This window comes from Myotis daubentonii, chromosome 3 (assembly GCF_963259705.1).
Source record: "Myotis daubentonii chromosome 3, mMyoDau2.1, whole genome shotgun sequence".
Classification (NCBI taxonomy): Eukaryota; Metazoa; Chordata; class Mammalia; order Chiroptera; family Vespertilionidae; genus Myotis; species Myotis daubentonii.
In genome coordinates, this window is record NC_081842.1 from 82,094,349 (window position 1) to 82,121,507 (window position 27,159).

Consider the following 27,159-nt stretch of genomic DNA (forward strand, 5'->3'; position numbering starts at 1 on the left):
AAGGGGAAGCCTGCAACTGCCGTATGTGCCCTTGATTGAAATCGAACCTGGAACCTTTTGGTCCACAGGCCGATGCTCTATACATTGAGCCAAACTGGCTAACACAGTTAATTCATTTCTATTGACACATACACATCAGTGACAGCAATGATACAAACTGCTTAGTAGCAGCAGTAGTAACAAATTATTTTTAACTAGGGGCCCAGTGCACGAAATTCGAGCACTGGGGGGGGGGGAGTGTCCCTCAGCCCAGCCTGCCCCCTCTCACATACTGGGAGCCCTCAGGCGTTGACCCCCATCACCCTCCAATCGCAGGATCGGCCCCTTGCCCAGGCCTGACGCCTCTGGCCTTGCTCAGGCCTGGGCAGGGGACCCTCATCTCCCCCCATCACTGGTTCTGCCCCCCGCCCAGGCCTGATGCCTCTGGCCCAGGAATCATGCCTGGGCAGGGGACCCCCATCTCCCTCTGATCGCTTGCTCCACCCCCCGCCCAAGCCTGACGCCTCTGACCCAGGCTTCAGGCCTGGGCAAGGGGACCATCATATCCCCCCAATCCCCGGCTCAGCCCCCTGCCCAGGCCTGATGTCTCGGCCAGAGGAGTTGACCCTCATCACCCTCCGATCACCAATCACCGGATTGGCCCCTTGACCAGGCCTGAGGCCTCCGGCAGAGGTGTCAGGCCTGGGCAGGGGACCCCCAGCTCCCCGCGGTTGCAGGCTCCGCCCCTGCCCAGGCCTAACGCCTCTCACTGAGGCGTCGGGCTCGGGCAGCGGGGACCCGCAGCTGCAGCGGCCCCGCGATCGTGGGCTCCGCTCTAGGCCCAGGCAAGGGACCCCTAGCTCCCGGGACTGCCAGCTTCGACCGTGCCCAGCTCCCATCGCTGGCTCCACCCCTACTTCCTGCTATCACTGGCCAGGGGGGCAAAGGCGCCTGATTCTCCCATCATGGCTGGGGGGCAGGGCAAAGGCGGCCCCAGGGCTGCCTTTGCCCTGCCCCCCAGCTCTTAGCTCCCCCCTGGGTTTCCGATCACTGTCAGTGGCAGGGGGCTTCTTCCTGCTTTCCCTTTCACCTCCCTGCATTGTGCCTACATATGCAAATTAACCGCCATCTTGTTGGCAGTTAACTGCCAATCATAGTTGGCAGTTAACTGCCAATCATAGTTGGCAGTTAACTGCCAACCATAGTTGGCAGTTAATTTGCATATAGCCCTGATTAGCCAATGAAAAGGGTATCGTCGTACGCCAATTACCATTTTTCTCTTTTATTAGTGTAGATAATGTATATTTATTGATTTGAGAGAGGAAGGGATAGAAACATCTATGAGAAACAATCATTGATTGGCTGCCTCCTGAACGATGCCCCCTACTGGGGATTGAGCCCACAACCCAGGCATGTGCCCTTGACCAGAATCAAACCCGGGACCCTTCAGTCCACAGGCCAACGCTCTATCCACTGATCCAAACCAGCTAGGGCAGTAACAAGCAAATTTAACCAGGGGATACCCACACAGTTTGGGGAAAGACATCTGACAACAAAGCATTTCTAAAAGGAAATCCTTATAAATATAGAAGTTCCCTCTATGATAATATAAAACTGTATTTTTGGAAATTTAACACTGATTTCTACATGCAATTTATGTAATTCTACACATTTGAATTATCCAAAGTTGGCAATCACACTAAATTTTGTGATTAGATTATGTTTAAGAGCAAGAAGAAGTTTTAGTATTATGTGTTCCCCAAATGGTTCTTTTTTAATGTGTTCAATTCCTCTTCCCTTTAAAAAATAGATTAACTTGGTAACAGATAAAATAACAGCAACTGATTTATGAATTGAAAATAGTGACCAGCTCAACTCCAAAGCTTATGCTTTTAAACAAGATTCAACATCTTTTATTTACATGTTTATGACATACATCAATGGCCATGTACAATTAACTAAATCTAATAACAATGGTGGGAATGCAACATAAAAGACACAATTTCAAATTTTAGGTTGAAATACATTTTCACTAACCAAAAGATACAATAAACAAACAGCCATCATAAGAGTTATAGATTGTGTGTCAATTCACTTAAAACTGAAAGTCAGCCACACAACTATTGAAATAATGGGAAATTTGCGAATACAAATATTACATATACAAGTATAATGCATGCATGGCATCACATTAATTCTTTATCTATGAAGCCATTTTTAAAGTGAACTGGATAAGCATCTTAATATATGTACATCAAGGCACATTATTTTCCTGTGCTTTAGGAATGATTTACATATGATTTGCTTATAATCTTAATTTTATACCTTATATTAGCTTTTAATACTTAAATGTTTGATTTTAACAATTATAGCTTGAGTGGTAGCTTCCCAGAGGAGAGAAATGGTTATTTTGAAAATCAGAAAATTAAGGTGGGAATTTAAAAATCAAAAACACAAATTAATTTAAATCTCAGGTAACTTTTTATAATAATATACTTTCAAAAATTTGGTGGACCATAATTACTTTAAGTAGTAGTATACTATAATGAGAACGGAATTGAAGACTTTTCAATATTCTGAAGTTATTGTACAATTAATTATATGATATCCACAGGACCACCATAGATGCCCACATTGTTATCCTATTTCTAAATTGCAATTTTTCAACAAAATTGAACAATTAAACATGATACCAAAAAAAACAAAAACAAAAGGGGGGGGGAGAGAGAAAACAACAAACAGAAGAAAACATGATACAAAAGCTGCAAACCAAACCTAGTTTTAACTTGTTCATTTTTCAGCAAAAGAATTAGTTTTTTTCCACACCCCACCCCCGCCCATGTATTGTTATCCAGGAGAAATTTTTTTTTTATCAACAGAGCTTAATAACAGTATTCTTTGTTTTATGGTCTTTTACTTGCCTTGAAGAGAGAGTATAGTAAGGCTTTAATAGGCATTTCATGCATTTTAATGGCATATTTAAAATTAGCTATTCATTTAAAGGTGCCCCAAATAGATAAGTAACTGTGCAAACTTGATTACAATATGTAACTTATTAAGTGCTTTAAAATAAAATAAAGAATCCCTGACTTATAAGGGCTTAAAATAAATAGTAAATCAAGAATCACAGATTTGAAGCATTTAAAAAATGTAATATACCTATTCATCTGACTAAAATGCTTTATATTAGAATTTTAAATCTATAAAAAGGCAAATGAAATCACAAATCTTCTATATTTTGAGAACAAAAGAGAAGAAAAGCTTACTGGTGCAGCCTTTTAAACTCAAAGTATATAACAATGTCAAAATGCAAATGAAACTGTACAGTTTTTCATTTACTATAATCCTTTACACTCATTAATTCATAAAATGTATACCATAATAAACCACTGCCATCAAACAGATATTTTCAATTTCTTTACAGTAAAGGGACTTTAGCTGGACAAACCAATCAGAAATGTTAAAACATCATCAAACAGCCCAGAATCTTCACATACAAAATCTAGGTAGGGAGTCACATAGTATTGTAAACAAATGTTCTGTGAGCTCAGTATACATGAGACGCCACTTTTTAAAATTTCCATGACTATATTCCTTCTGCTTCTGAAATATGTGCCACCTCCACTTCAACAGTCTGAATAGCTTCTGCAACCTCAGAGAGCTTCTGTCCTTGCTGCTGTGCCAACACGTAATTAACTACCTGCATAATACTCTGGTCAGAGAGCGTAGAGACAGACGGGTACTCTTCCGCAGCGGCAACGGCTTCAAGGGCTTCCACGGTCTCTCCTGTCACCACCACCGTCTCAAGTTCTTGAGGACCGCTGCTCTCCTGTTCATGAATGTCTGCTGTGACGATGCTAACAGCATGCTCCACTTGAGTTCCTTGGTTATGAAACTGAAGGGTATCTTTTTCCAGCATAATTTTGCAAGGCACATAATCCCTGTGGAATTTGGTCATATGTTTTCGGAGCGTCCGAGCATCTATGTAGGCTTCGCTGCACACAGGGCAAACATAGGGCCGTTCCCCAGTATGTGTCCTGACATGGCGTTTTAGAGATCGGGCATCAGCCCAAGCCACTCCACATGTTAAGCACTCAAATGGCTTAACTCCTATTAAAAAAAAGAGGAGAGATGTGTGTGTGTGGTGAGGTGTGCAAGTACCAAAATATATTAAAGTTGCCTGATAAATAATGCTTTTATTAAAATACAGTAGTCCATAAGTCTTTCTATCTTAACTATGGCAATTTTTAAAAAAATATATTTTATTGATATTTTACAGAGAGGAAGGGAGAGGGATAGAGAGTTAGAAACATCAGTGAGAGAAACATCGATCAGCTGCCTCCTGTACACCCCCTACTGGGGATGTGCCCGCAACCAAGGTACATGCCCTTGACCGGAATCGAACCTGAGATCCTTGAGTCCTCAGGCCGACGCTCTATCCACTGAGCCAAACCAGTTAGGGTGGCAATTTTTAATTTAGGACCTAATGGTTCACCTTAGAATAAACGAGATTCTGTAAAATAATCTCTCTAAGAAGTGCACATGGATAGAAGTTACTGAGAGGCAATTCTGAGTTTCTATGCAAAGTCTGACTTGACCTTCACAGCAATCCTATAATCCTAGAATAAGAAAACAGAGGCATGCTCAGTGGTTGAGCATCAACCTATGAACCAGGAGGGCACATGCCCGGGTTGTGGGTGCAGGAGGCAGCCAATCAATGATTTTCTCTCATCATTGAGCTTCTATATTTAAAAAAAGAGCCCTAACCGGTTTGGCTCAGTGGATAGAGCGTCGGCCTGCGGACTGAAGGGTCCCAGGTTCGATTCCGGTCAAGGGCATGTACCTTGGTTGTGGGCACATACCCGGTAGGGGGTGTGCAGGAGGCAGCTGACCGATGTTTCTCACTCATTGATGTTTCTAACTCTCTATTCCTCTCTGGAAAAAATCAATAAAATATATATTTTTTTTAAAAGAAAAGAAAACAGGCTCCAAGTAGCCCATGAAAATGTTGATAGAGAATATTAAGCTATGTTAGATACTCAGGTTTAGAATCACCTCTATCACTTGAAAAAAACTATGATATGGACTACATCTCTTATCAAGGAAGGTGAGGTAATAAATGAGAGGATTGATAAAAGGAGTATCAGTATTGGATTGTCTTTTATTCTCTATACTAGGGGCCCGGTGCACGAAATTCGTGCACTGGGTGTGTGTGGGGGGGGAGTGTCCCTCAGCCCAGCCTGCCCCCTCTCACATACTGGGAGCCCTCAGGCGTTGACCCCCATCACCCTCCAATCGCAGGATCGGCCCCTTGCCCAGGCCTGACGCCTCTGGCCTAGGTGTCCAGCCCGGGCAGCGGGGACCCGCAGCTGCAGCGGCCCCGCGATCGTGGGCTTCGCTTTAGGCCCAGGCAAGGGACCCCTAGCTCCCGGGACTGCCAGCTTCGACCGTGTCCAGCTCCCATCGCTGGCTCCACCCCTACTTCCTGCTATCACTGGCCAGGGTGGCAAAGGCCCCTGATTCTCCGATCATGGCTGGGGGGCAGGGCAAAGGCGGCCCCAGGGCTGCCTTTGCCCTGCCCCCCAGCTCTTAGCTCCCCCCTGGGTTTCCGATCACTGTCAGTGGCAGGGGGCTTCTTCCTGCTTTCCCTTTCACCTCCCTGCATTGTGCCTACATATGCAAATTAACCGCCATCTTGTTGGCAGTTAACCGCCAATCTTAGTTGGCAGTTAACTGCCAATCTTAGTTGGCAGTTAATTTGCATATAGCCCTGATTAGCCAATGAAAAGGGTAGCTCGTACGCCAATTACCATTTTTCTCTTTTATTAGTGTTGATATTTATCTATATTATATAGCTATATAGTTACCTTCATGATTGTTCATGTGTCTCCTATACTCTCTCAGTTGAGTGAATTTTCTTCCACATCTTTCACACACCCGTTCTAGGTTTTGCTTTGCTCTTCCTTTTTTCCCATGGGTAGCTTTCTTTACATGCCTTCTGAACAATGCTTTTTCATAAAATTCTTTGCCACATATATTACATCTAAAATGGGGGGGAGGGAATTAAAAGCATCAGCATCCATAAGAATTAATCCAAGTATAGGTGTATGAAAAAAAATTATATATATTTCGGATCCTCCTCAGATTTACTCACCTGTAAGGTTCAGTGACAGAATGAGACTTCACATGGGAATACCAATCTTTCTTCCAACTATAGCACTTATCACAATATTGGCACTGGAATGGCTTCACACCAAGATGTTTGTTCATGTGCTGACGAAGATCTCTAGCTTCAAAGAAACTTTTTTCACATCTGTAATAATAAAATTCAATCACCCAACTGGATCATCATATTATTCTTTTAAAACAAGCTTCCAAGAATTTAGTATATTCTTGGGTTTCTAGAACTCCACAAGATGATCCCAATTGAAGACAAAAGAGTTCACTAGTACTCCAACCCTGTAATAAGGCCGCAGGATGTTAAGTTCTTTTGGCCCTACCTAGAAACTTTGAGAAAGAATCATGCAGACCTCCCAAAGGTTACTAGAGAGGACATACGCTTTTTGTCTCCTCCTCAGTCCCATCTGACCTCCTTCTTTACCACCTCCCATTCTCTCTCCATGTGTTGGGAGTAGCCCTCACATTAACTATAAGGATGGAGCAACTGACTCAGCCTGTCAACTGGAGGAAAAATGCTTTGGGGAATAGGGGCTTGAAAAACTCTCACGTATTCCTGGGAATCTAGAAGTCCACACACTTTCTCAGGGCTGTGCACACACTCAGGAAAGACCTGAAAAGGCCCTAAGCTCTCACCTCTGGTTGACTCAGCAAGCCAAGACACAGTTGTGAACTGCCTAGCTGAGTGCTGAAGGCATTCTGTCATTAGAAAGTGGAATGCTGCCCGGCTGGTGTGGCTCAGTAGTTGAGCATCAACCCATAAACCAGGATATCACAGTTCAATTCCTGGTCAGGGCACACGCCCGGGTTGTGGGCTTGATCCCTAGTAAGGAGTGTGCAGGAGCCAATGATCGATAATGTTTCTCTCTCATCAATGCTTCTATCTCTCTATCTTCCTCACTTCCTCTCTCTCTAAAAATCAATAAAAACATATTTTAAAAAAAAGAAAGTGGCAATGCTTGCACAACACTGTGAATATACTAGAAGCCACTGAATTATACATTTTAAAGTGATGAATTTTATGTTACGTGAATTTTACCTCAATTAAAAAAAACGATTTCAGGAGGTTTTGGGAAAATCAAGAGAGGCAGGAAGAAAAGGAGTCTAAAAGGAAGGATGACTAGCAGAGGGCCCAGCACTCTGAGAAACTCTGGCTGCCCCAGGGATCACTCTTCCCTACAGACCACATGGTGCCAGGTACTGTATTTGAAGACTCTCTTTAAGTCCTGTATATTTATTTTGTGGTGGAAGGGTCAGGTTCTAATGTCCTGGTCCTTGGACTGGTGTCAAGCACCAGGCTATTCCCCCAGGCCCTGCTGCTCACACGAGCCGCCAGCTTCAACGGGCACCAGTCCAAGTTCAGCTCCAGCTGACCCATGTGGATGCCCACAGCACAGGCCCAGAGCAGGCCAGGGGCCAGATCAGTGCCCACACCTGTGGTTACACCCCCACCCACAGGCAGCCCAGCAGGAAGAAGCCAGAGGCAGCTTTGTAACCCATGCCACTCTGCATGAAGGATGACCCCGACGCTGGATGCCAGGAGGCCATTTAGAAACCAGGAGAGGAAGGCTGTCTCATTGCCTTCTGGAGTACCCAGGTGCCTATGGTCCAGCTTGGACACGGGATGGCAGGAGGGGCGCAGTCCCTACGCCGGGGGCCCTGACTTGGGGGGAGGCCCCCTGGACTCTGGCTCCAGGGCTGCGGCAGCAGTGACCCCCTTAAGCCAGGTGGGCAGCCTAAATCATCTTAAATGGGGATTTGCATGGTATGTGATTTATATCTAAATAAAACTTTTAAAAATAATAAGTAGAAATATCTAGGCTAAAAAGGGATTAAAATCAAGAAGAAACAACAGTTTAATATTATTTTGAAATATTTTCTTTTTTCTCCAGCTTTATTGAGGTATAATTGACAAAAAAATTTAAAGCTACTTAAATAATGATGATTTGATATATGTATACTACATTGTGAAAGGATTCCCTCCATCTAGTTAATTAGCACATCTAGCCCCTTGGATACACACGTGTGTGTGTGTGTGTGTGTGTGTGTGTGTGTGTGTGTGTAAGTTCTAATCTCTTAGCAAATTTCAACTATACAATGCAGGTGGTTATCAACTACAGCCACCGCAAATATTTTTTTCTGAAAATAACTCTCAAACAAATCTAGCACGAACATAAGGAAATTAATTGAATGGTTCACCCATTAAACACTTACTGAGTACAGTGATAGCCTCGAACCTCAGGCTTTGGCTGGTGCTTCTTTTGGTGCTTGCTGAGTCCAGAGCCCCTGTGAAAAGACTTTCCACAAACAGAGCAATGGTACTTGGACTCTCCTATAAAAATAAAACCATGTCACAAATCCAACAATCATGTGCTCTTCCAATAGAATATCTTATTTCATATTTCAGAGGTTATTCTATCAAAGGGACACAGAAGATAAAACATTTGGCAGCCACCTTCTAAGAATAACAACAAACCACATCAAAATCCCTATTTCCTGCCCTGACCGGTTTGGCTCAGTGGATAGAGCGTCGGTCTGCGGACTCAAGGGTCCCAGGTTTGATTCCAGTCAAGGGCATGTACCTTGGTTGCAGGCATATCCCCAGTGGGGAGTGTGCAGGAAGCAGCTGATTGATGTTTCTCTCTATTGATGTTTCTCTCTATCCCTCTCCCTTCCTCTCTGTAAAAAATCAATAAAATATATTTTAAAAAAAAATCCCTATTTCCTCTCAACTACAGTGCTAGCAAGGCTACTGCTAGCCCAAGAATGTGCTACACTTCATTGTCATCTGGAATGTAATAGAGTTGAATACAAGTTCTAGAGGAGATATCTACCCTTCATCAGCCATTTCCACATAACTGCTTTGAGCATTTGAAAATAAGCATTTGTAAAATAAAAATTCTAATGAAATTATAAGACACAAAGCATGTTGACAGTTACATCTGCCTACTGCGTAACTTTTTAAAAGCATGTCCATTTCTTTAGGTGCCTCCTTCTAAATTACACATGATTTTCCCGGCTGGTGTAGCTAAGTGGTTGAGCATCAACCTATGAACCAGGAGGTCATGGTTCGATTCCTGGTCAGGGCACATGCCCAGGTTTCTGGCTCAATCCCCAAAGTGGGGTGTGCAGAGAAATCAATGATTCTCTCTCATCATTGATGTCTCTCTCTCTCTCTCTCTCTCTCTCTCTCTCTCTCTCTCTCTCTCTCCCTTCCTCTCTGAAATCAATAAAAATATATTTAAAAAGTAAATAAATTACACATGATTTAATATTCAGTATGCATTTTTCTATACTGAGGGAAACAATGAATATTTTTACACAAATAAGATAGCTCTAAAACTAGATTTAAGAAGATCTTTTAGCTTTACTCTCATTAATGAAACACTGCACACATATAGCCATCAGTATATCAATATGATTTCTGAAATAATCACAGCATAATCAATATAATAGTAAATTAGTAATATATAATATGCACAGGGTGGGTTTAAAGTAGGTTTACAGTTGTTCCTATGGAAAATAATATAGTAATTAATAAATAATACAAGAATAAACTCTTCCCCATGCTCACAATTATAAACCTTCTTTTGCCCCACTCAGGAATTATGTCAATATAAATTCCTCATTACCTGTGTGAATACTCATATGTTCTTGAAGACTCCGTTTGGTAACAAATGACTTAACACATAGTTCACACTGGAACTGCTTTTGTGATTGATGGAGACTCTGGTGTAATTTTAGACCATGCTTGTAGATGAAAGTCTTTCCACAGACCTAAGACAGCACAGGTATTTAAAACAGTAAAACAGAAAAGCAGAAAGAAGCTGGTTCTGAAGAACGAAGACAGAGAAACCTGTATGCCACTTTAAATTAAAAATTTAAATTTTAAACAAAATAACAAAGTGAAAGTTGAAACAAATGCCAAAGATATTAGCTGGTTGATCTTCTGATTCCAAAATGTTGCTATTTTTCTTATACCCATGTGATCAGTGGCAGAGCTCAAAGCAGTACAAAAAAAACCTTATGCTGTCCTTGAGAGATTAAACAGTATATAAGCTATATTAAAAGAGCTATGGAAGCTCAATAAAATATATATATACTAATTTCCCGCTACACCAACTAGAACAGTGCTTCTCAAACTGTGATGAAGAACCAGTCTCTCCCCTCTCCCAGGCCACCGCAATCCGCTGGGGAAGAGATTTTGTTAAATAAAATGTCACAGCAATGTCAAACTGCCATAACAGTTTTTAAAAGCTTATTCTCATTTCTGTAGTTATCTTCCATAGACCACACGTTTTGAGTAGTGCTATACTAGAAGACCAGAGGCCAAATTAATACTTAGTTTGACGTCTGACCCTATGTTGATAACTATTGAATCTGGATGAAGGGTACACAGGACCTCTTTTATTCTCTTTTATTGTATTGTATTCTCATATAACAAAAAGCTAAAACAAAACAAAAAACGAGAGAGAGAGAGAGAGAATAGCCTAAAGTTGGCTAATCACAGAATTATTTACTTAGGAGTCATATTTTGACATTTGTACCCTCAGACCTTCTCAACACTAGCGGATACATAGCGCATGCAGGATTTTGCAAAGATTTGTCTAAACCCTGGGTTCCTTTTGAGTCCAGATTAGTCCTGCTGAAGGCTAAGCGATGACTGGGATGATGATTCTCACCCATACATCCCCCAAATCTTAATGAACATCCTAAATAGATTCATTTCAAATTACAATAAATTAAACAACAAATTAAAGAACACAATTAGGAATCACCCTTTATCCAGACAAAAAACTAAAAAAGTCATAGAATCCCTTGTGACATTTTTTAAGAGTAAGGGTGACTCCAGAATCAACCAGTCTTATCACCACTTAAATTCCAATCTTCTTTACATAACAAAATAAATGTTATGGCTTTACCTGGCATGCATGTGGCTTTACACCAGTGTGCTTTAACATATGTATTCGAAGAGAATATAATTTAGGTAATGTCCTTCCACATATGGAACATATAAATTCTCGTTTGGTTCTGCCCTTCTCAGACGATGTTCCTGATGCCTCATTAGATGTGAAATTGGAAGACGATGAAGAGGGTGCAACTTTTCTGGTATGTCGAATAAGGTGTGCTCTCAAGGAGGCACTGTACTGAAACTGTTTTTTACACAGCTAAAAGGAAAAGTAAACAAAATTCTGTCTAAATGTAATTTCATTACAAATGTTAAGTGAAACCTGACTCATATGTCAACTTCCCATATCTATGTTACAATTACATAAATCAATAAACACATAGACTATAAGTTAGGTACCAGATTATAAAGATGCAAAGGGTAAGGCCCAGCCTCTACTCTGGAGAGGTTTATAATCTAGCCACAGAAACAGGATTTATATGTAAATAAAGGTAAAATATTTAAGAAGGAGTAATCTGAACAATAAAGAAAGGCCTCACTGAGGCAGACAGGTCTGTTTTGAAGAGATTGTAGAACAGAGACGAAGACTGAAGAATGCTATCATTACAGGAGTATTAATAGTTGTTGGGTAGAGCAAAAATAGGGGTTTGAAAAAGTAGAAAAATAAAACTGTGATGGTCGTTGGATATTATCCAGTAGTTACTGGGGATTCATGAAATCAAAGTTACATATTCTCATTTATAAAATTTATTTTTTTAAGTATTGTTTTTTTAAAAAATATATTTTGATTGATTTCGGAGAGAAAGAGAGAGGGAGAGAGAGAAATATCAATGTTGAGAGAGAATCATTGATTGCTGCCTCCTGCACGCCCCACACTGGGAACTGAGCCCACAACCTGGGCATGTGCCCCTGACCGGAATTGAATCCAGGGCCCCTCAGCCGACGTTCCATCCACTGAGCCAAACTGGCCAGGGTTACAAAACTTATTGTTAAAAAAATAAATAGCCGAAACCGGTTTGGCTCAGTGGATAGAGCGTTGGCCTGCGGACTGAAAGGTCCCAGGTTCGATTCCGGTCTAGGGCATGTACCTGGGTTGCGGGCACATCCCCGCTGGGGGATGTGCAGGAGGCGGCTGATCGATGTTTCTCTCTCATCGATGTTTCTGACTCTCTATCTCTCTCCCTTCCTCTCTGTAAAAAATCAATAAAATATATTTAAAAAATAAATAAATAAATAAATAAATAAAACTCGTCTCTTGATCCACTACCTCTTTCAACTGTTTTTTGTTTGTTTACTCTCTCATGATGCTTATCTTTATAACTCCAAGTAACAGGAATAACAGACGATGACACTCTCCCTTACCCCCACTCTCTACACATATGCAAATCCTTCAAATTATCCTACTCTCTCAATATTATAATTTTTATTATATCTAATTCAGTGTTTACATTATTTGGATGGTGAAATGTTATTACACCTGGACCATATAGTACACTATGATTCTCTTTCCTTTCTTTTTGTTTTCTGTTTTGCTTACTGCTCTGTATTTACTGCTAATTCATCATTAAACCCTTTCCCCAAATGTCTACTGAGAGGAGATTTTAAACACATCATCTTGGATTAACAAAAAACCAAACAAACTAATATTTAGCCCTAGCTGGTTTGGCTCAAGGGTTAAAGCACTGGTCCGCAGACTAAAGGGTTGAATATTTGATTCTGGTCAAGGGCACGTACTTTGTACTTCGGTTGTAGGCTGATACCTTTTCCCGGTGGGGGTGCGTGCAGCAGGCAACCAATTTATGTTTCTCTCTTTCTGTCGCTCCCCCTTCCCCGTCTCTGCCACTCTCTCTCAAAACAAACAAACAAAACCAATGGAAAAAATATCCTCCGGTGAGGATGAACAAACACATCATCTTATCGGTGATCTCTATCTATCAAAGCACTATGCCCTGTTTCCTGCACTTGGACTCTCAACAGCTTCCTGAGAAAGGGAGTTTGGGAGGTAAAATGTCTGGAAATGTCCCATTCTACCATCAGAAATAACTGACGGTTTGACTGGCTATAAATTCCAAGTTAGAAATAATTTCTCTATTCTCCACATCCTTATATATGATAAATTGCTTGTGTCCATTTCATTTAGCTCTTTTCCTGGAGAGTGCTCCTGTTCTTTCATTTGGGACATCTTTGTCTCCCCACTTTGGCTGCACAAAATACCACGTGCGGGCGTGCACATACAGTGCAACTGAAACTTCGTGGCCCATGTGCAGAAGTCGGTATTTTGTGGAAGAGCCACACTCAAGGGACCAGAGAGCCACATGTGGCTCACGAGCCGTGGTTTGCCTAGCCGCAGTTTGCCGACCACTGTCCTAGCTAATAAGTTGATGCTCAACCACTGAGCCACACCAACTGGGCAATTATGAAATTTTATAATATACTAGAGGACTGGTACATGAAATTCGTGTAAATTCGTGCACTGGGGTGGAGGGGGTCCCTCAGCCCGGCCTGTGTCCTCTTGTAATCCAGGACCCCTCGGGGGATGTCAGGCCTAAACCAGCAATTGGACATCTCTCTCGCAATCCAGGGCCATCTGTGGGATGACCGGTGGGCGGGGTGATTGGAGGGCCACCCTGGCACCTGCCTTGGCTGGTGGCCTGGCGCTGCCCGCTGTCCAGCTCTGCCCCCCAATCACCACCGCTAGTCACCTCCCTCTCAGTACGGGGCAGCTCCTGCATTGAGCGTCTGTCCCCTGGTGGTTAGTGCACATCACAGCAACCAGTTGTTCTGCCGATCATTCCGTAGTTTGGTCAATTTGCATATTAAGGTTTTATTATATAGAATATTGATATAGATTTATTTTCATCTATGACTCTGGGCATTCAACCTATCCTTTAACAAGAAAACTTCTATACTTAAGCTCTGAAATTTTTCTTTATTGCATCAATGATTTCCTTTTTCCATGTTCTTTGTTTGGAATTATGTGGATACTATATATCTTAGACCAATCCCCTAACTGTTTCTCACTCCCATTTTCTAACTTGTCTTTATGCATTATTTTCTGAGAGATTTAGTAAATTCTATTTCCCAACTTTTCTGAGATTTTTATATTTATTATATATTTATTCCTAATAAGCTCTCCCGTTCTCTTAATGTGCCCTTTTAAAAATATAGTGTGTGGCCCAAGCTGGTTTTGCTCAGTGGATAGAGTGTCGGCCTGCAGACCAAAGGGTCCCGAGTTTGATTCTAGTCAAGGGCACGTACCTCGGTTGCAGGCTCCTCCCCAGTCTGGGCCCTGGTTGGGGTATGTGCACAACCAATTGATCTGTTTCTCTCACATCGATATTTCTGTCTTTTTCTTTTCCACTCTTTAAAAATCAAATGGAGCCGTAATCGGTTTGGCTCAGTGGATAAAGCGTCGGCCTGCGGACTGAAAGGTCCCAGGTTCGATTTCAGTCAAGGGCATGTACCTTGGTTGCGGGCACATCCCCAGTAGGAGGTGTGCAGGAGGCAGCTGATCGATGTTTCTCTCTCATCGATGTTTCTAACTATCTCTCTCCCTTCCTCTCTGTAGAAAATCAATAAAATATATTTTAAAAAAAAAATCAATGGAAAAATATCCTCAGGTGAAGATTAAAAATATGTATCTGGTTATTGTTTCATTGTAACTTTTTCCTTTATTTCTGATGTCATACTTTGTAATTTGTTTTTTGGGAGGTGATAAGATTTCATTTTCTTACATTTTTTTTCTTTATTGTTGGCACTATTACACATGTCCCCCATTTTCCTTCCTCCACCCAGCGCCCCCCCGCCCCCAGCCTTCACATTGTTGTCAGTGTTCATGGGCTATGCATATATGTTCTCTGGCTAATCTTTTACATAATTTACACCTCCATGAATATTCTGTAACTACCAATTTGTACTCCTAAATCCCTTCATCTTTTTTCCCCCTTCTTCTTTTTAAAAAACCTTTAGCCTGGCCGGCGTGGCTCAGTGGTTGAGTGTCAACCTAGGAGTTCACACGCCTGGGTTGTGGGCTCAATCCCTAGTGGGGCGTGCAGGAGGCAGCCGATCAATGATTCTCTCTCATCATTTATATTTCTATCTCTCCTTTCCTCTCTGAAATAAATAAAAAATATATTAAAAATAAAGAAGACCCTTTAACATTTCATATAATAGTAGTTTGGCGGTGATCAACTCCTTTAGCTTTTTGTCTGAGAAGCTCTGTATATGTCCTCAATTCTAAATGATAGCTTTCCTGGGTAATCTTGGTTGTAATTCCTTGCTTTTCTTCACTTTGATTATTTCTTGCCAGTCCCTTCTGGCCTGCAATGTTTATGCTGAGAAATCTGCTGACAGGCATATGGGGAAGCTCCCTTGTAGGTAACTAACTGCTTATCTCTTGCTGCTTTTAAGATTCTCTTTGGCCTACCTGGTGTGGCTCAGCAGTTGAGCATCGACCCAGGAACCACAGTTCCATTTCTGGTCAAATCACACACCCAGGTGTAGGCTCGATCCCCAGTAGGGGACGTGCAGGCGGCAACTGATCAATGTTTCCCTCTCATCGATGTTTCTCTCTCCATCTCCCTCTCTCTCTCTAAAATATTCAACAAAAACATTTAAAAACAATTTAGCTCTAAAAAAAAAGAGTCTTAGTCTTTTTTTGCATTTTACTTATGTGTCTTGATGTGGGCCACTTTGGGTTCATCTTGTTTGGGACTCTCTGTACTTCCTGGACTTGTATGTCTATTTCCTTCACCAGGTTAGGGAAGTTTTCTATCATTATTTTTTTCAAATAGATATTCAATTTCTTGTTCTCTTTCTCCTTCCGGAACCCCCATGATGCAAATGTCGATGTGCCTGACGTTGTCCCAGAGGTTCCTTACACTATCTTCGTATTTCTGAAATCTTTTTCTCTTTTTGCTGTTCCGATTGGGTGTTTTTTGCTTCCATGTGTTCCAAATCACTTTTTTTAAAAAAATATATTTTATTGATTTTTTACAGAGAGGAAGGGAGAGGGTTAGAGAGTTAGAAACATTGATGAAAGAGAAACATCAATCAGCTGCCTCCTGCACGCCCCCTACTGGGGATGTGCCTGCAACCAAGGTACATGCCCTGGGCCGGAATTGAACCTGGGACCCTTGAGTCCGCAGGCCGACACTCTATCCACTGAGCCAAACCGGTTAGGGCCCAAATCACTTATTTGATTCTCACTGTCATCTAACCGACTATTGATTTCTTGTAAATTATTCTTCATTCCAGTTATGTATCCTTCATTTCTGTTTCCTTTTTATGGTTTCTATGTCCTTTTTCATGTTGTTGAAGTTCTCACTAAGTACCTTGAGCATCATTATAACCATTTTCAAAAAACTCTACATCTGGTAGTTTTCTTGCCTCCATTTCATTTACTTCTTTTTTTCGAGATTTTTCCTATTTTCATTTGGAACCTGTTTCTTTGTCTCCTTATTTTGCATGCTTCCCTATGTTTGTTTCTATTTATTAGGTAGAGCTGCTATATCTCCTGTACTTAGAAAGGCCTTATATAGTAAGCATCCTCTAGTCACCCGAGTTGGGTGCTCTAAGTATGTCCCTCTGTGGGCTGTGTGCACTGTCCCATTATAATTGAGCTTTGATTGCTGTTGGCATCACTGGGAGGGAATGACCCCCAGGACAAACGGCTGTGAGGACTAGCTGCTGTGCACAAGTCAACCTTACAGAGCAGGACCTCCTTCAGTGGGGCTTTGGTGCTCACTGATTCCCCACTTTGAGTGTGTCTCTCACAGAGGTGGTAGGGTTATAATCAGGTATGGTCTGAAGCTGTCCAACAAATGCACTGGCTGTGGTGCTAAGTCAACCATCATCTATGCCCTGCTTCGGGCATAGTTACAGAGAGATCTGCAGGTGGCTGCTACTTGTGTTGGCCTTGGAGATGTCCAAGAGAGACCAAACTGTGAACCAAAGCAGGCTGCAGCTAGTGATGGGCCTGTGGCACTTAGCAAGAGGCATGGACTATGTAGGGGCTGCTTGAGAGTTTTTAGGAAAGTCCGAAGCAGGAGGCAAGAGGTGTCAGTTGTATGGAAAAGCCACTGGAAATGGCTTGGATGGGCCTGAAGGTTGGATGAAGGGAGCCTCAAGGAATCACCAGGGCAGGGCAAACAGTGTGAGCCAGGTTGATGGAGTCTCAGATATGATGCCCATCTGTCAGCTCTATGGGTGTGGGGACTCTACTAATACTTTTGTCTGACAGAAAGCTCTCATCCTGGTGCCAAAAAAGAAAAGTAAGTTCCGCTCTGTATATCCCTGGTTCCTTCCAAGCTGCTGCCCCAGCACTGGAGCTCAGAGAAAGTGAGTCTGAGTCTGAGTTCAGATCCTTTAAGAGGAACTGCTTGGGATTCTGGCAGCCCTCCATTCCACTCAGCCACACTCCCCCCTGGTTTTTATAGCCAGTCTTCTTTCTGGCACTGGAATCCTGGGTTGGGTATCTGGTTGAGGCTGGGACCTCTTACTCCCAGGGGGGACCTCTGCAGCCAAGATATCCCTCCCAATTTTGCTTATTTTTATTTTTATTTATTTATTTTAATATATTTCTTTAATTGCTTTCAGAGAGGGAGAGAGATAGAAACATCATGAGAGAGAATCATTGACTGGCTGCCTCCCGCACGCCCCCTATTGTGGGGGATAGAACCCACAACTCAGGCATATGCCCTTGGCTGGAATCGAACCTGGGACCCTTTAGTCCGCAGGCTGACACTCTATCCACTGAGCCAAGCCAGCTAGGGCACTTATTTATTTTTTTAAAAAATACATATTTTATTGATTTTTTACAGAGAGGAAGGGAGAAAGATAGAGAGTTAGAAACATCGATGAGAGAGAAACATCGATCAGCCGCCTCCTGCACACCCCCTACTGGGGATGTGCCCGCAACCAAGGTACATGCTTTTGACCGGAATCGAACCTAGGGCCCTTCAGTCCGCAGGCCGACGCTCTATCCCCTGAGCCAAACCGGTCAGGGCTATTGATTTTTTAGAGAAAGGAAGGGAGAAGAGAGAAACATTGATGGGAGAGCAACATCGATCTGCCACCTCCTACACACCCCCTACCAGGGGTCAAGCCCAAAACCCAGGCATGTACCCTGCCCAAGACTCAAACCAGAAACCTCTTGGTGCAGGGATGATGCCCAACCGAGCCACACCAGCCAGGCCATCCTTCCTGATTTGAAATTCCCACATGTGGGTGTGAGACCAGCCTGTTCTGCATCTCTGTCCCTCCTCTCAATCTTGAGATGGCGGCTTCTTTAAATCCCTAGTTGTAGGACTTCTATTCAGCTAGATTTCAGGGAGTTCTGAATGATGGTTGTTCTGTATTTTTGATGCGGGTGTGGAAGGACTCAAGTAACACACTCACCTACCATCTTCACTGGAAGTCTGGGTTTTTTTTTAATTTGTTTAAGTTTTCTTCTCTCTGCGTAGTCTTGGATTCCTCAAAGTTGTTTTCCTCTTGAAATGTTTATCATGAGTCTGATTATCCCTGGTGTCCATTCACATTTCAGGATAAGATATTAAAAAGATTGATTGGAATTTCTGTGTAAGTGGGGGAGTGGGTTGTCACCCACAGGCTTTAGTTAGAAGTATCTTTAGGTCTTTTGTTTATGGGTTTTGGATTTCTCATCTCTGAAGTCTTTTTGCTTTCAAGTTAAATACCTGACTGTTAACATGCTGAGCACTGATTAGAGAAAGACAACTTTAAAAATCTTAATATTTAGTATGAAAGCTTTTACTTTTCCTTGTTTTGGGTATAGTACGTTTACCCTCTCTATACACAGTTTTCCCCAGAGCAATTATAATTTTCTTTTCTTGAACGTAAAGGATGAATCTTTGTCTGAGGGAGTGGTGGTGGGGACTTAATGCCTCTCAAAAAGACTTTCTAACAACCAGAATCACTTCTACTTTTAAGGTAGCTAGTAATACTAATTCCTAAGCTGTTTGGTAGTTCTGCAATACAATAGGTAAGTGTGTTACTTGAGTCCTTCCACACCTGCATCAAAAATACAATTTTGAGTGCTTCTTAGCTTTCCCCACTGAAAGCCTGGCAATGAGCCCTTTTAAATAATCTGTTGAATCAAAGTCTAGAACAGTGATGGCAAACCTATGACACGCGTGTCAGAGGTGACACGCGAACTCATTTTTTTGGTTGATTTTTGTTAAATATCAAAAATATAAATCTTTGTTTTACTATGGTTGCAAATATCAAAAAATTTCTATATGTGACACGGCACCAGAGTTAAGTTAGGGTTTTTCAAAATGCTGACATGTCGAGCTCAAAAGGTTTGCCATCACTGGTCTAGAATTTAGTTGCTAAGGTCTCCTCACCTATTCTCTTTGAGCTTATTTATTTTTTCCTTCCATGGACGCTGTGTGTGCCCTGCTGGAAAACTTTTCTTTTCTTTAAATATATTTTTATTGATTTCAGAGAAGAAGGGAAAGGGAGAGATAGAAACATCAATAATGAGAGAGAATAATTAATTGGCTGCATCCAGCATGCCCAACACTGGGGATCGAGCCCACAATCTGGGCATGTGCCCATGCCTGGAATCAAACCTGGAACCTTTCAGCCCACAGATCAATGCTCTATCCACTGAGCGAAACCAGCTAGGGCAAGAACTTACATTTTTATGAGACTGACGCGCTGCCTGCTGCGCTAAGAGGGCGCCGAAGAACTTACATTTTTAAAATGATAATTTTACTGTCTCACTGGTATCAGGAGGAAGTAGAGTACATCACTAAATATATTTTTTGTCAAAGAAATACAAGTACAAATCAGAAAATGACTCTTATAGTAATACAAGGGGGGACAAACACAGAGAACACAAATGGCAGAATAACAATGAAGCAATAAGTTAGATTCCACTTATCATGACGTTAGACCATCTTCAATTAGTTTCCCAGATACTTACCGGGCATTTGTAATCTCTAGATCTTTCATGTTTCAGTGTGTGCATTATAAGCGTGTATCTTCTCTGAAAAACCATTCCACATTCCCCACATTTATGAGATGCTTCTTCTTCAGTATTCTCTTTAGCATCCCTCTTTGGCTGTTTCATCTTTTTTCCTCTTTGAACTAATTTCTGGGCTACCTAAGTAAGGGATAGAAAACACAATCTAAGTAAATATTAATCATTTTTATTTTTAAGCCATGAATCATAAATATTGCAAATTCACATATCTTATTATACTGTTATTTAAAAGTTTAAGTTGCTTTCCTGTACTTATCCTCCTTCACCCCATAATTTTCACCATAGGCATGTTTACCCATAGAATGCTTTCAAATTAAAGCTAAAACAACAAATGCCAACTCTTCATCATACCTGTTGAACTGCTGACTTGGGGGTGGCTTTCCGTTTCTGCAACTTTTTCTCCATTCCTTTGTGTAGTCGAATATATCCCCCTTCATTAATAGAACGCTGTCGAAGCCTGCTTCTATAAGTATCATCATCAGGGCTGAGGTCTGTCTTTGCAACTAGATTTTCCTGATCTTTTAAAGATTGGCCAAGGTTCTGTCTATGCTCTGGCATGTCTTCATCACAGATATCCTCATTTGATGTATCATTTCCCATATCACTGTTTTCTGGAGGGCCACTGATAACATTCTCTTTGGAGAGTTTAGGATAAATATTAGAAACTGTGCTACCTTCTCTACTGTTTGAAGTTTCTAGTTCTGTCTGGTTGTTTTTTGTTACTAAATCAACAGAATCCATTTCAGGGTGAGAATCAGTTGCACAGCCTGCAGGTGAAGGTGACAGAGGAGCTTCAGCCTCTGCAGAGACCTGGGGCTCGGGCTGCTGTCTGAGCTCTCCATGCTGTTCAGTTCCTGGCACTTCTCCATTCACCAACAGTACAATTTCACAATCCCCAAGGTCAGTAGGTAAAGTTGTGGTGGTTCCCTCATTGTTAACCACAGGAGGTGCTATACCTCCGTTTTGTTCTGGTAAGTCCTGGGTAGATGCAACTGTTTGTACTTCACCCTTTTTATATACCGTTAGCTGCTTCTCTTCCATTAGTTTATGTACACTTTCACAGATTTCTAAAACTTCTGACATGAAGAGATGCCGAGCCAAGATGGCTACATCAGCCATGCTACAGAAATCAAAACTTAGCACAGAAGTATAGGCAAATTCCAGTAAAGGGAGGAAGCTTGCTTTACAAAAACCTATATGAAACAAGACAGATGGGGGACAAAAAAGTCAAATCACCACTAACACACCTTGTAAGAACAATTAATACATGATTATAACAATATAAAATAGAATATAAAGGCAAACATGACCATTTATTCTGCAATTAAACACCCTGGATTTGTTTTTGTGTTCTGGTTGTTTATTAAGCCTTGACTAACTCACTTCTATAAGCCGAGTCTCTCAATACCTAAAATAGAAAATAATATCAGACTTACTACCTCAAAGAGTTGTTGTAAGGCAGTCATTTTCAAACTGTACTCCTTAGAACCCCGGGGGTTCCTCAAATTCCCCTCAAGAAACAGCTGCTGGAGAATGGAGGGTAAAAAAAGAGAGGGATGCAGGTGAGTAGGCAGGGTTCAACCAACTTGTCTCCTAACCTCACTTCATATGTATAGCTTGTATATTTTAATAGAAGTCCATATAAAAATTTTATTGTGAACAATGAGTTCTACTAAATATTTAAAAACAAGGTATATGGCAGGAGGCTAGCAAAATGTTTCTGTAAAGAGTCAGATAATTAATAGTACAGGCCATAAAATGTCTGTTGTAACTACTCAACTCTGTCATTATAGCTAGAAAGAGTAGTCATAGATAACACATATACAAATGGGTGTGGCTGTGTTCTAATACAACTTTATTTACAAAAAAACGAGAGAAAAGAGAATTGGGCTATGGTTTGCCTATTCCTGGTCTAAGGAATGAAATAATTACTGTACACATGAGGTATTACATTCCTATTTATCTGAAAAAATAAGATCAGTTTATTTCTTTACTAAGTTCTCAGTACTTCGCTTTCAAAAGCCATTTTAATATAGTCATGATTCAAAAATCAGAAAATTATAGTGATGTCTAACTCCATCTCCACAACCAGTATTTTTAAGAATTTGTATAGTTTTCCAGAGTTTCTTTATAAAGCCAAGCAAATATTCTTACTCCCCTTTTTTTACAGGAGGTATCTTATTACACTCTACTGTGCCTTACTTTTCATATATAATTTTTCTTAGAGATCTTTTTAAAATATTTTTTCATTGACTTCAGAGAGGAAGGGAGAAGGAAAGAGACAGAAACATCAATGATGAGAGAAATTCATTGATTTCCCCCCACCGGGGACCGAGCCCCAAACCTGGTCATGTATTCTGATCGGGAATCAAACTGTGACCTCATGATTCATAGGTTGACGCTTAACCACTGAGCCATACCAGCTGGGCTGTCTTAGAGATCTTTTATTAAAATAAAGAGAGCCAGCCCTAGCCGGTTTGGCTCAGTGGATAGAGCACAGGCCTGCAGACTGAAGAGCCCAGGTTTTATTACAGTCAAGGGCACATACCCAGGTTGCAGGCTCCATCCCCAGATGGGGGGCGTGCAGGAGGCAGTGGATCGATGATTCTCTCTCATCATTGATGTTTCTCTCCCGCCCCCCCCCCCCGCTTCCCTCCCTCTCCCTTCTTCTCTAAAATCAATAAAAATATATTTTAAAAAAATATGAGAGAGCCAAAGCAACCTTTTAAAAACACACAATTGCTGCGTTATTCAGTTTTGACTCAAGCTACATAAAATGCTGTCCTTTTACACAGGCAGACGGGATGCATAAGTATACATGGAAGCCATAAACTGAGATACATTAGGATCAGGTTGGAAACTGAGGGAACTACACATCAACATTAGCATCATGGCTATTTCTGCCATTCCAATGAAAGCTGTAATTAAATAGGCTATAACCATATTAATCCTGCTACAAATTATGAGACCAAGTTAAATAGCTTGAAGAAGGAATATTTCTTTTTTTAAAAATATACTTTTTATTGATTTTAGAGAGGGAGGGGGAGAGGGAGGGGAAGAGATAGAAACATCAATGATGAGAGAGATTCATTGATCAGCTGCGCCCCACACTGGGGATCAAGCCTGCAACCTCAGCATGTGCCCTGACCAGGAATCGAACTGTGACCTCTTGGTTCATAGGTCAGCGTTCAAACACTGAGCCACACCAGCTGATAGAAAGAGTATTTCTTTAAAAAACACACACATACCAACAAAATAATGTATGTTGGTCTGTTATCTAGTATCTTTTTAATTTCTAAGTTTGAAGCCATAAGAAAATTTTTCCACAAAAGAATTAACACTGCTCCAAACAACACTTTGACTATCTAAAACCATTTTTTCAAAGCTACAAGTTATGTTTATTGTAAAATACTATAAAACAGCCCAGCTGTCATGGCTCTGTGGTTGAGCATCAACCTATGAACCAGGAGGTCATGGTTTGATTCCTAATCAGGGCATATCCCTGAGTTGCGGGCTCGATCCCCAGTATGGGGCACAGAGGATCAATGAATCTCTCTCATCATTGATGTTTCTATCTCTCTCTTCATCTCTCTCTCTGAAATCAATAATAAAATATCTTTTTTTTAAAAAAAAAAAGAATCACTTTTTAAAAATACTATAAAACACACACAAAATAAGAAAACAAAAATAAAAAATCACTCATAATCTTACTGTTAAAAGATAAGACAGATAATTTTGGTATTCTGTTTTTACCCCTAGCCTTTTTACATACATATATATAAACACTCTGTAAATGAAAAGGAAACGGGTAACTTTGCAAGATGAAACATAGATGTGAGAGAGATATATCGGATGGTTGCCTCCTATTCACACCCCAATCTGGGTTGAGCCTGCAAGTGAGATACTTGCCCTTGAGAGGGAATCGAACCTGGAAGCCTGTTTTGCAGGCTGATGCTCTAACCACTGAACAAACCAGCCAGGGCTTCTTTTTATTTTATTAATTTTAGAGGGAGAGGAGAGAAGAAGAGGGGAAGGGGGATAAAAATGGATTTGTTGTTCCACTTATTTATGCATTCAACCTTAGCTATGGGGATGATGCTCTAACCAACTGAGCTACCAAGTTAGGAAATTTTATATTATATGTTTTTATGAAAATTAAAATTTTTTAAAAATGGACAACATGATAGAGCATTGGCCTGCAGACTCAAGGGTCGCAGGTTCGATTCCAGTCAGGGACATGTACCTTGGTTGTGGGCACATCCCCAGTGGGGAGTTTGCAGGAGGCAGCTGATCGATGTTTCTCTCTCATCGATGTTTCTAACTCTCTATCCCTCTCCCTTCCTCTCTGTAAAAAATTCAATAAAGCCAAAACCGGTTTGGCTCAGTGGATAGAGTGTCGGCCTGCGGACTGAAAGGTCCCGGGTTCGATTCCGGTCAAGGGCATGTACCTGGGTTGTGGGAACATCCCCAGTAGGAGATGTGCAGGAGGCAGCTGATCGATGTTTCTCTCTCATCGATGTTTCTAACTCTCTATCTCTCTCCCTTCCTCTCTGTAAAAAATCAATAAAATATATTAAAAAAAACAAAAAAACTCAATAAAATATATTTTAAAAAAAGAAAGGACAACACGCCCAGCTGGTGTGGCTCAGTGGTTGAGCATTGACCTATGAGCCAGGAGGCTACGGTTCGATTCTGATCAGGGCCCATTGCCCGGTTGCAGGCTCGATCCCCAGTGTGGGGCATGCAGGAGGAAACTAATCGATGTGTTTCTCTCACATCAATGTTTCTCTCTGTTTTTCCCTCTCTCTTCCACTCTCCCTAAAAACCAATAGAAAAATATCCTCGAGTAAGGATTAACAAAAAATAAATTAAATTAAATTTAAAAAATAGAGGAGAACCAAGATGGCGGCATAGGTTAACGCCGGAGTTTGCTGCTTTGAACAACTACTTCAAAAGTGAAACCAAAAAACGGAAGGGACATCACCCAGAACCACAGGAACGCTGGCTGAGTGGAAGTCCTACAACTAGGAGGAAAGAGAAACGCACACGGACACTCAGAGGAGGCGCAGTGGTGAAGTCAAATTCTGAGGTGCGGAGTGCGCGGAGCGGGCTGGCGGCGGAGGGCGCGGTTGGCGTTTTCAATCGGGAGGGAGTCGCAGACTCTGAGCACCAGATCCGGGCGAGTCTTTAGGGACCCAGACTCAAACGGGAGAAGCGGGACTGTCTGGCTTCGGTCAGAGCGAGTGCAGCTTTCTCTCCGAGGTTTGTAGCCATTGCTGGGACTCAGAGAGGCAGAGCCCCTGGGGACAGGACTGAGAGCCGCCATAACTGCTCTCTCCGGCCCACCCTGTTGATCCTGTGCGACCCGCCCCGCCCAAGCCCTGCACAGAGGCATTTGCCAGATAGCCTCAGGCAAAGGCTAAATTAGCACCTCCCTAGAGGACAGAAGTTCTCTCACTGCTGACACAGCTGATTCTCATAGCCACTTGGCCTGGAGGTCAAACCCTCCCTGGAATTAGCTACAACAATCAAGGTTTAACTATAAGACTGCGAACAAAGACCACTAGGGGGTGCACCAAGGAAGCATAACAAAATGCGGAGACAAAGAAACAGGACAAAATTGTCAATGGAAGATATAGAGTTCAGAACCACACTTTTAAGGTCTCTCAAGAACTGTTTAGAAGCCACCGATAAACTTAATGAGATCCTCAAGAAATCTAATGAGACCCTCGATGTTATATTGGGGAACCAACTAGAAATTAAGCATACACGGACTGAAATAACGAATATTATACAGACGCCCGACAGCAGACCAGAGGAGCGCAAGAATCAAGTCAATGATTTGAAATGCGAGGAAGCAAAAAACATCCAACTGGAAAAGCAAAATGAAAAAAGAATCCAAAAATGCGAGGATAGTGTAAGGAGCCTCTGGGACAGCTTCAAGCGTACCAACATCAGAATTATAGGGGTGCCAGAAGATGAGAGACAGCAAGATATTGAAAACCTATTTGAAGAAATAATGACAGAAAACTTCCCCCACCTGGTGAAAGAAATGGACTTACAGGTCCAAGAAGCGCGGAGAACCCCAAACAAAAGGAATCCAAAGAGGACCACACCAAGACACATCATAATTAAAATGCCAAGAGCAAAAGACAAAGAGAGAATCTTAAAAGCAGCAAGAGAAAGAAACTCAGTTACCTACAAGGGAATACCCATACGACTGTCAGCTGATTTCTCAACAGAAACTTTGCAGGCCAGAAGGGAGTGGCAAGAAATATTCAAAGTGATGAATACCAAGAACCTACAACCAAGATTACTTTATCCAGCAAAGCTATCATTCAGAATTGAAGGTCAGATAAAGAGCTTCACAGATAAGGAAAAGCTAAAGGAGTTCATCACCACCAAACCAGGATTATATGAAATGCTGAAAGGTATCCTTTAAGAAGAGGAAGAGGAAGAAAAAGGTAAAGATACAAATTATGAACAACAAATATGCATCTATCAACAAGTGAATCTAAGAATCAAGTGAATAAATAATCTGATGAACAGAATGAACTGGTGATTATAATAGAATCAGGGACATAGAAAGGGAATGGACTGACTATTCTTGGGGGGGAAAGGGGTGTGGGAGATGTGGGAAGAGACTGGATAAAAATCGTGCACCTATGGATGAGGACAGTGGGTGGGGAGTGAGGGTGGAGGGTGGGGCGGGAACTGGGAGGAGGGGAGTTATGGGGGGGAAAAAAAAGAGGAACAAATGTAATAATCTGAACAATAAAGATTTAATTAAAAATAAATAAATAAATTTAAAAAATAGCTGAAACCGGTTTGGCTCAGTGGATAGAGCGTCGGCCTGCGGACTCAAGGGTCCCAGGTTCGATTCCGGTCGAGGGCATGTACCTGGGTTGCGGGCACATCCCCAGTGGGAGATGTGCAGGAGGCAGCTGATCGATGTTTCCCTTTCATCGATGTTTCTAGCTCTCTATCTCTCTCCCTTCCTCTCTGTAAAAAATCAATACAATATATTTTTAAAAAATAAAATATAAAACTAAATCCTACACATAAAAAATAAATAAACTTATGATAG

At 41.6% G+C, this 27,159-nt stretch overlaps 1 protein-coding gene across 4 annotated transcripts in view; it reads right to left on the bottom strand.

Annotated features, from left to right (window-relative positions):
• Positions 1-1,863: 1,863 nt before the first annotated feature.
• ZBTB11 (zinc finger and BTB domain containing 11) overlaps positions 1,864-27,159 on the bottom strand; it is a 39,423-nt gene continuing 14,127 nt past the window's right edge. For 3 of the 4 annotated variants that reach the window (XM_059688029.1, XM_059688027.1, XM_059688030.1), the window contains 8 exons: positions 20,424-21,265; positions 20,013-20,192; positions 11,079-11,324; positions 9,789-9,933; positions 8,371-8,488; positions 6,134-6,292; positions 5,847-6,022; positions 1,864-4,089 (listed from right to left, as the gene is read on the bottom strand). In XM_059688029.1, the coding sequence (XP_059544012.1) occupies positions 3,566-4,089; positions 5,847-6,022; positions 6,134-6,292; positions 8,371-8,488; positions 9,789-9,933; positions 11,079-11,324; positions 20,013-20,192; positions 20,424-21,265 (2,390 nt within the window). In that variant the 3' untranslated portion in view covers positions 1,864-3,565. The remainder of the gene's footprint in view (positions 4,090-5,846; positions 6,023-6,133; positions 6,293-8,370; positions 8,489-9,788; positions 9,934-11,078; positions 11,325-20,012; positions 20,193-20,423; positions 21,266-27,159) is intronic. The other variant, XM_059688028.1, reaches the window with a different exon arrangement.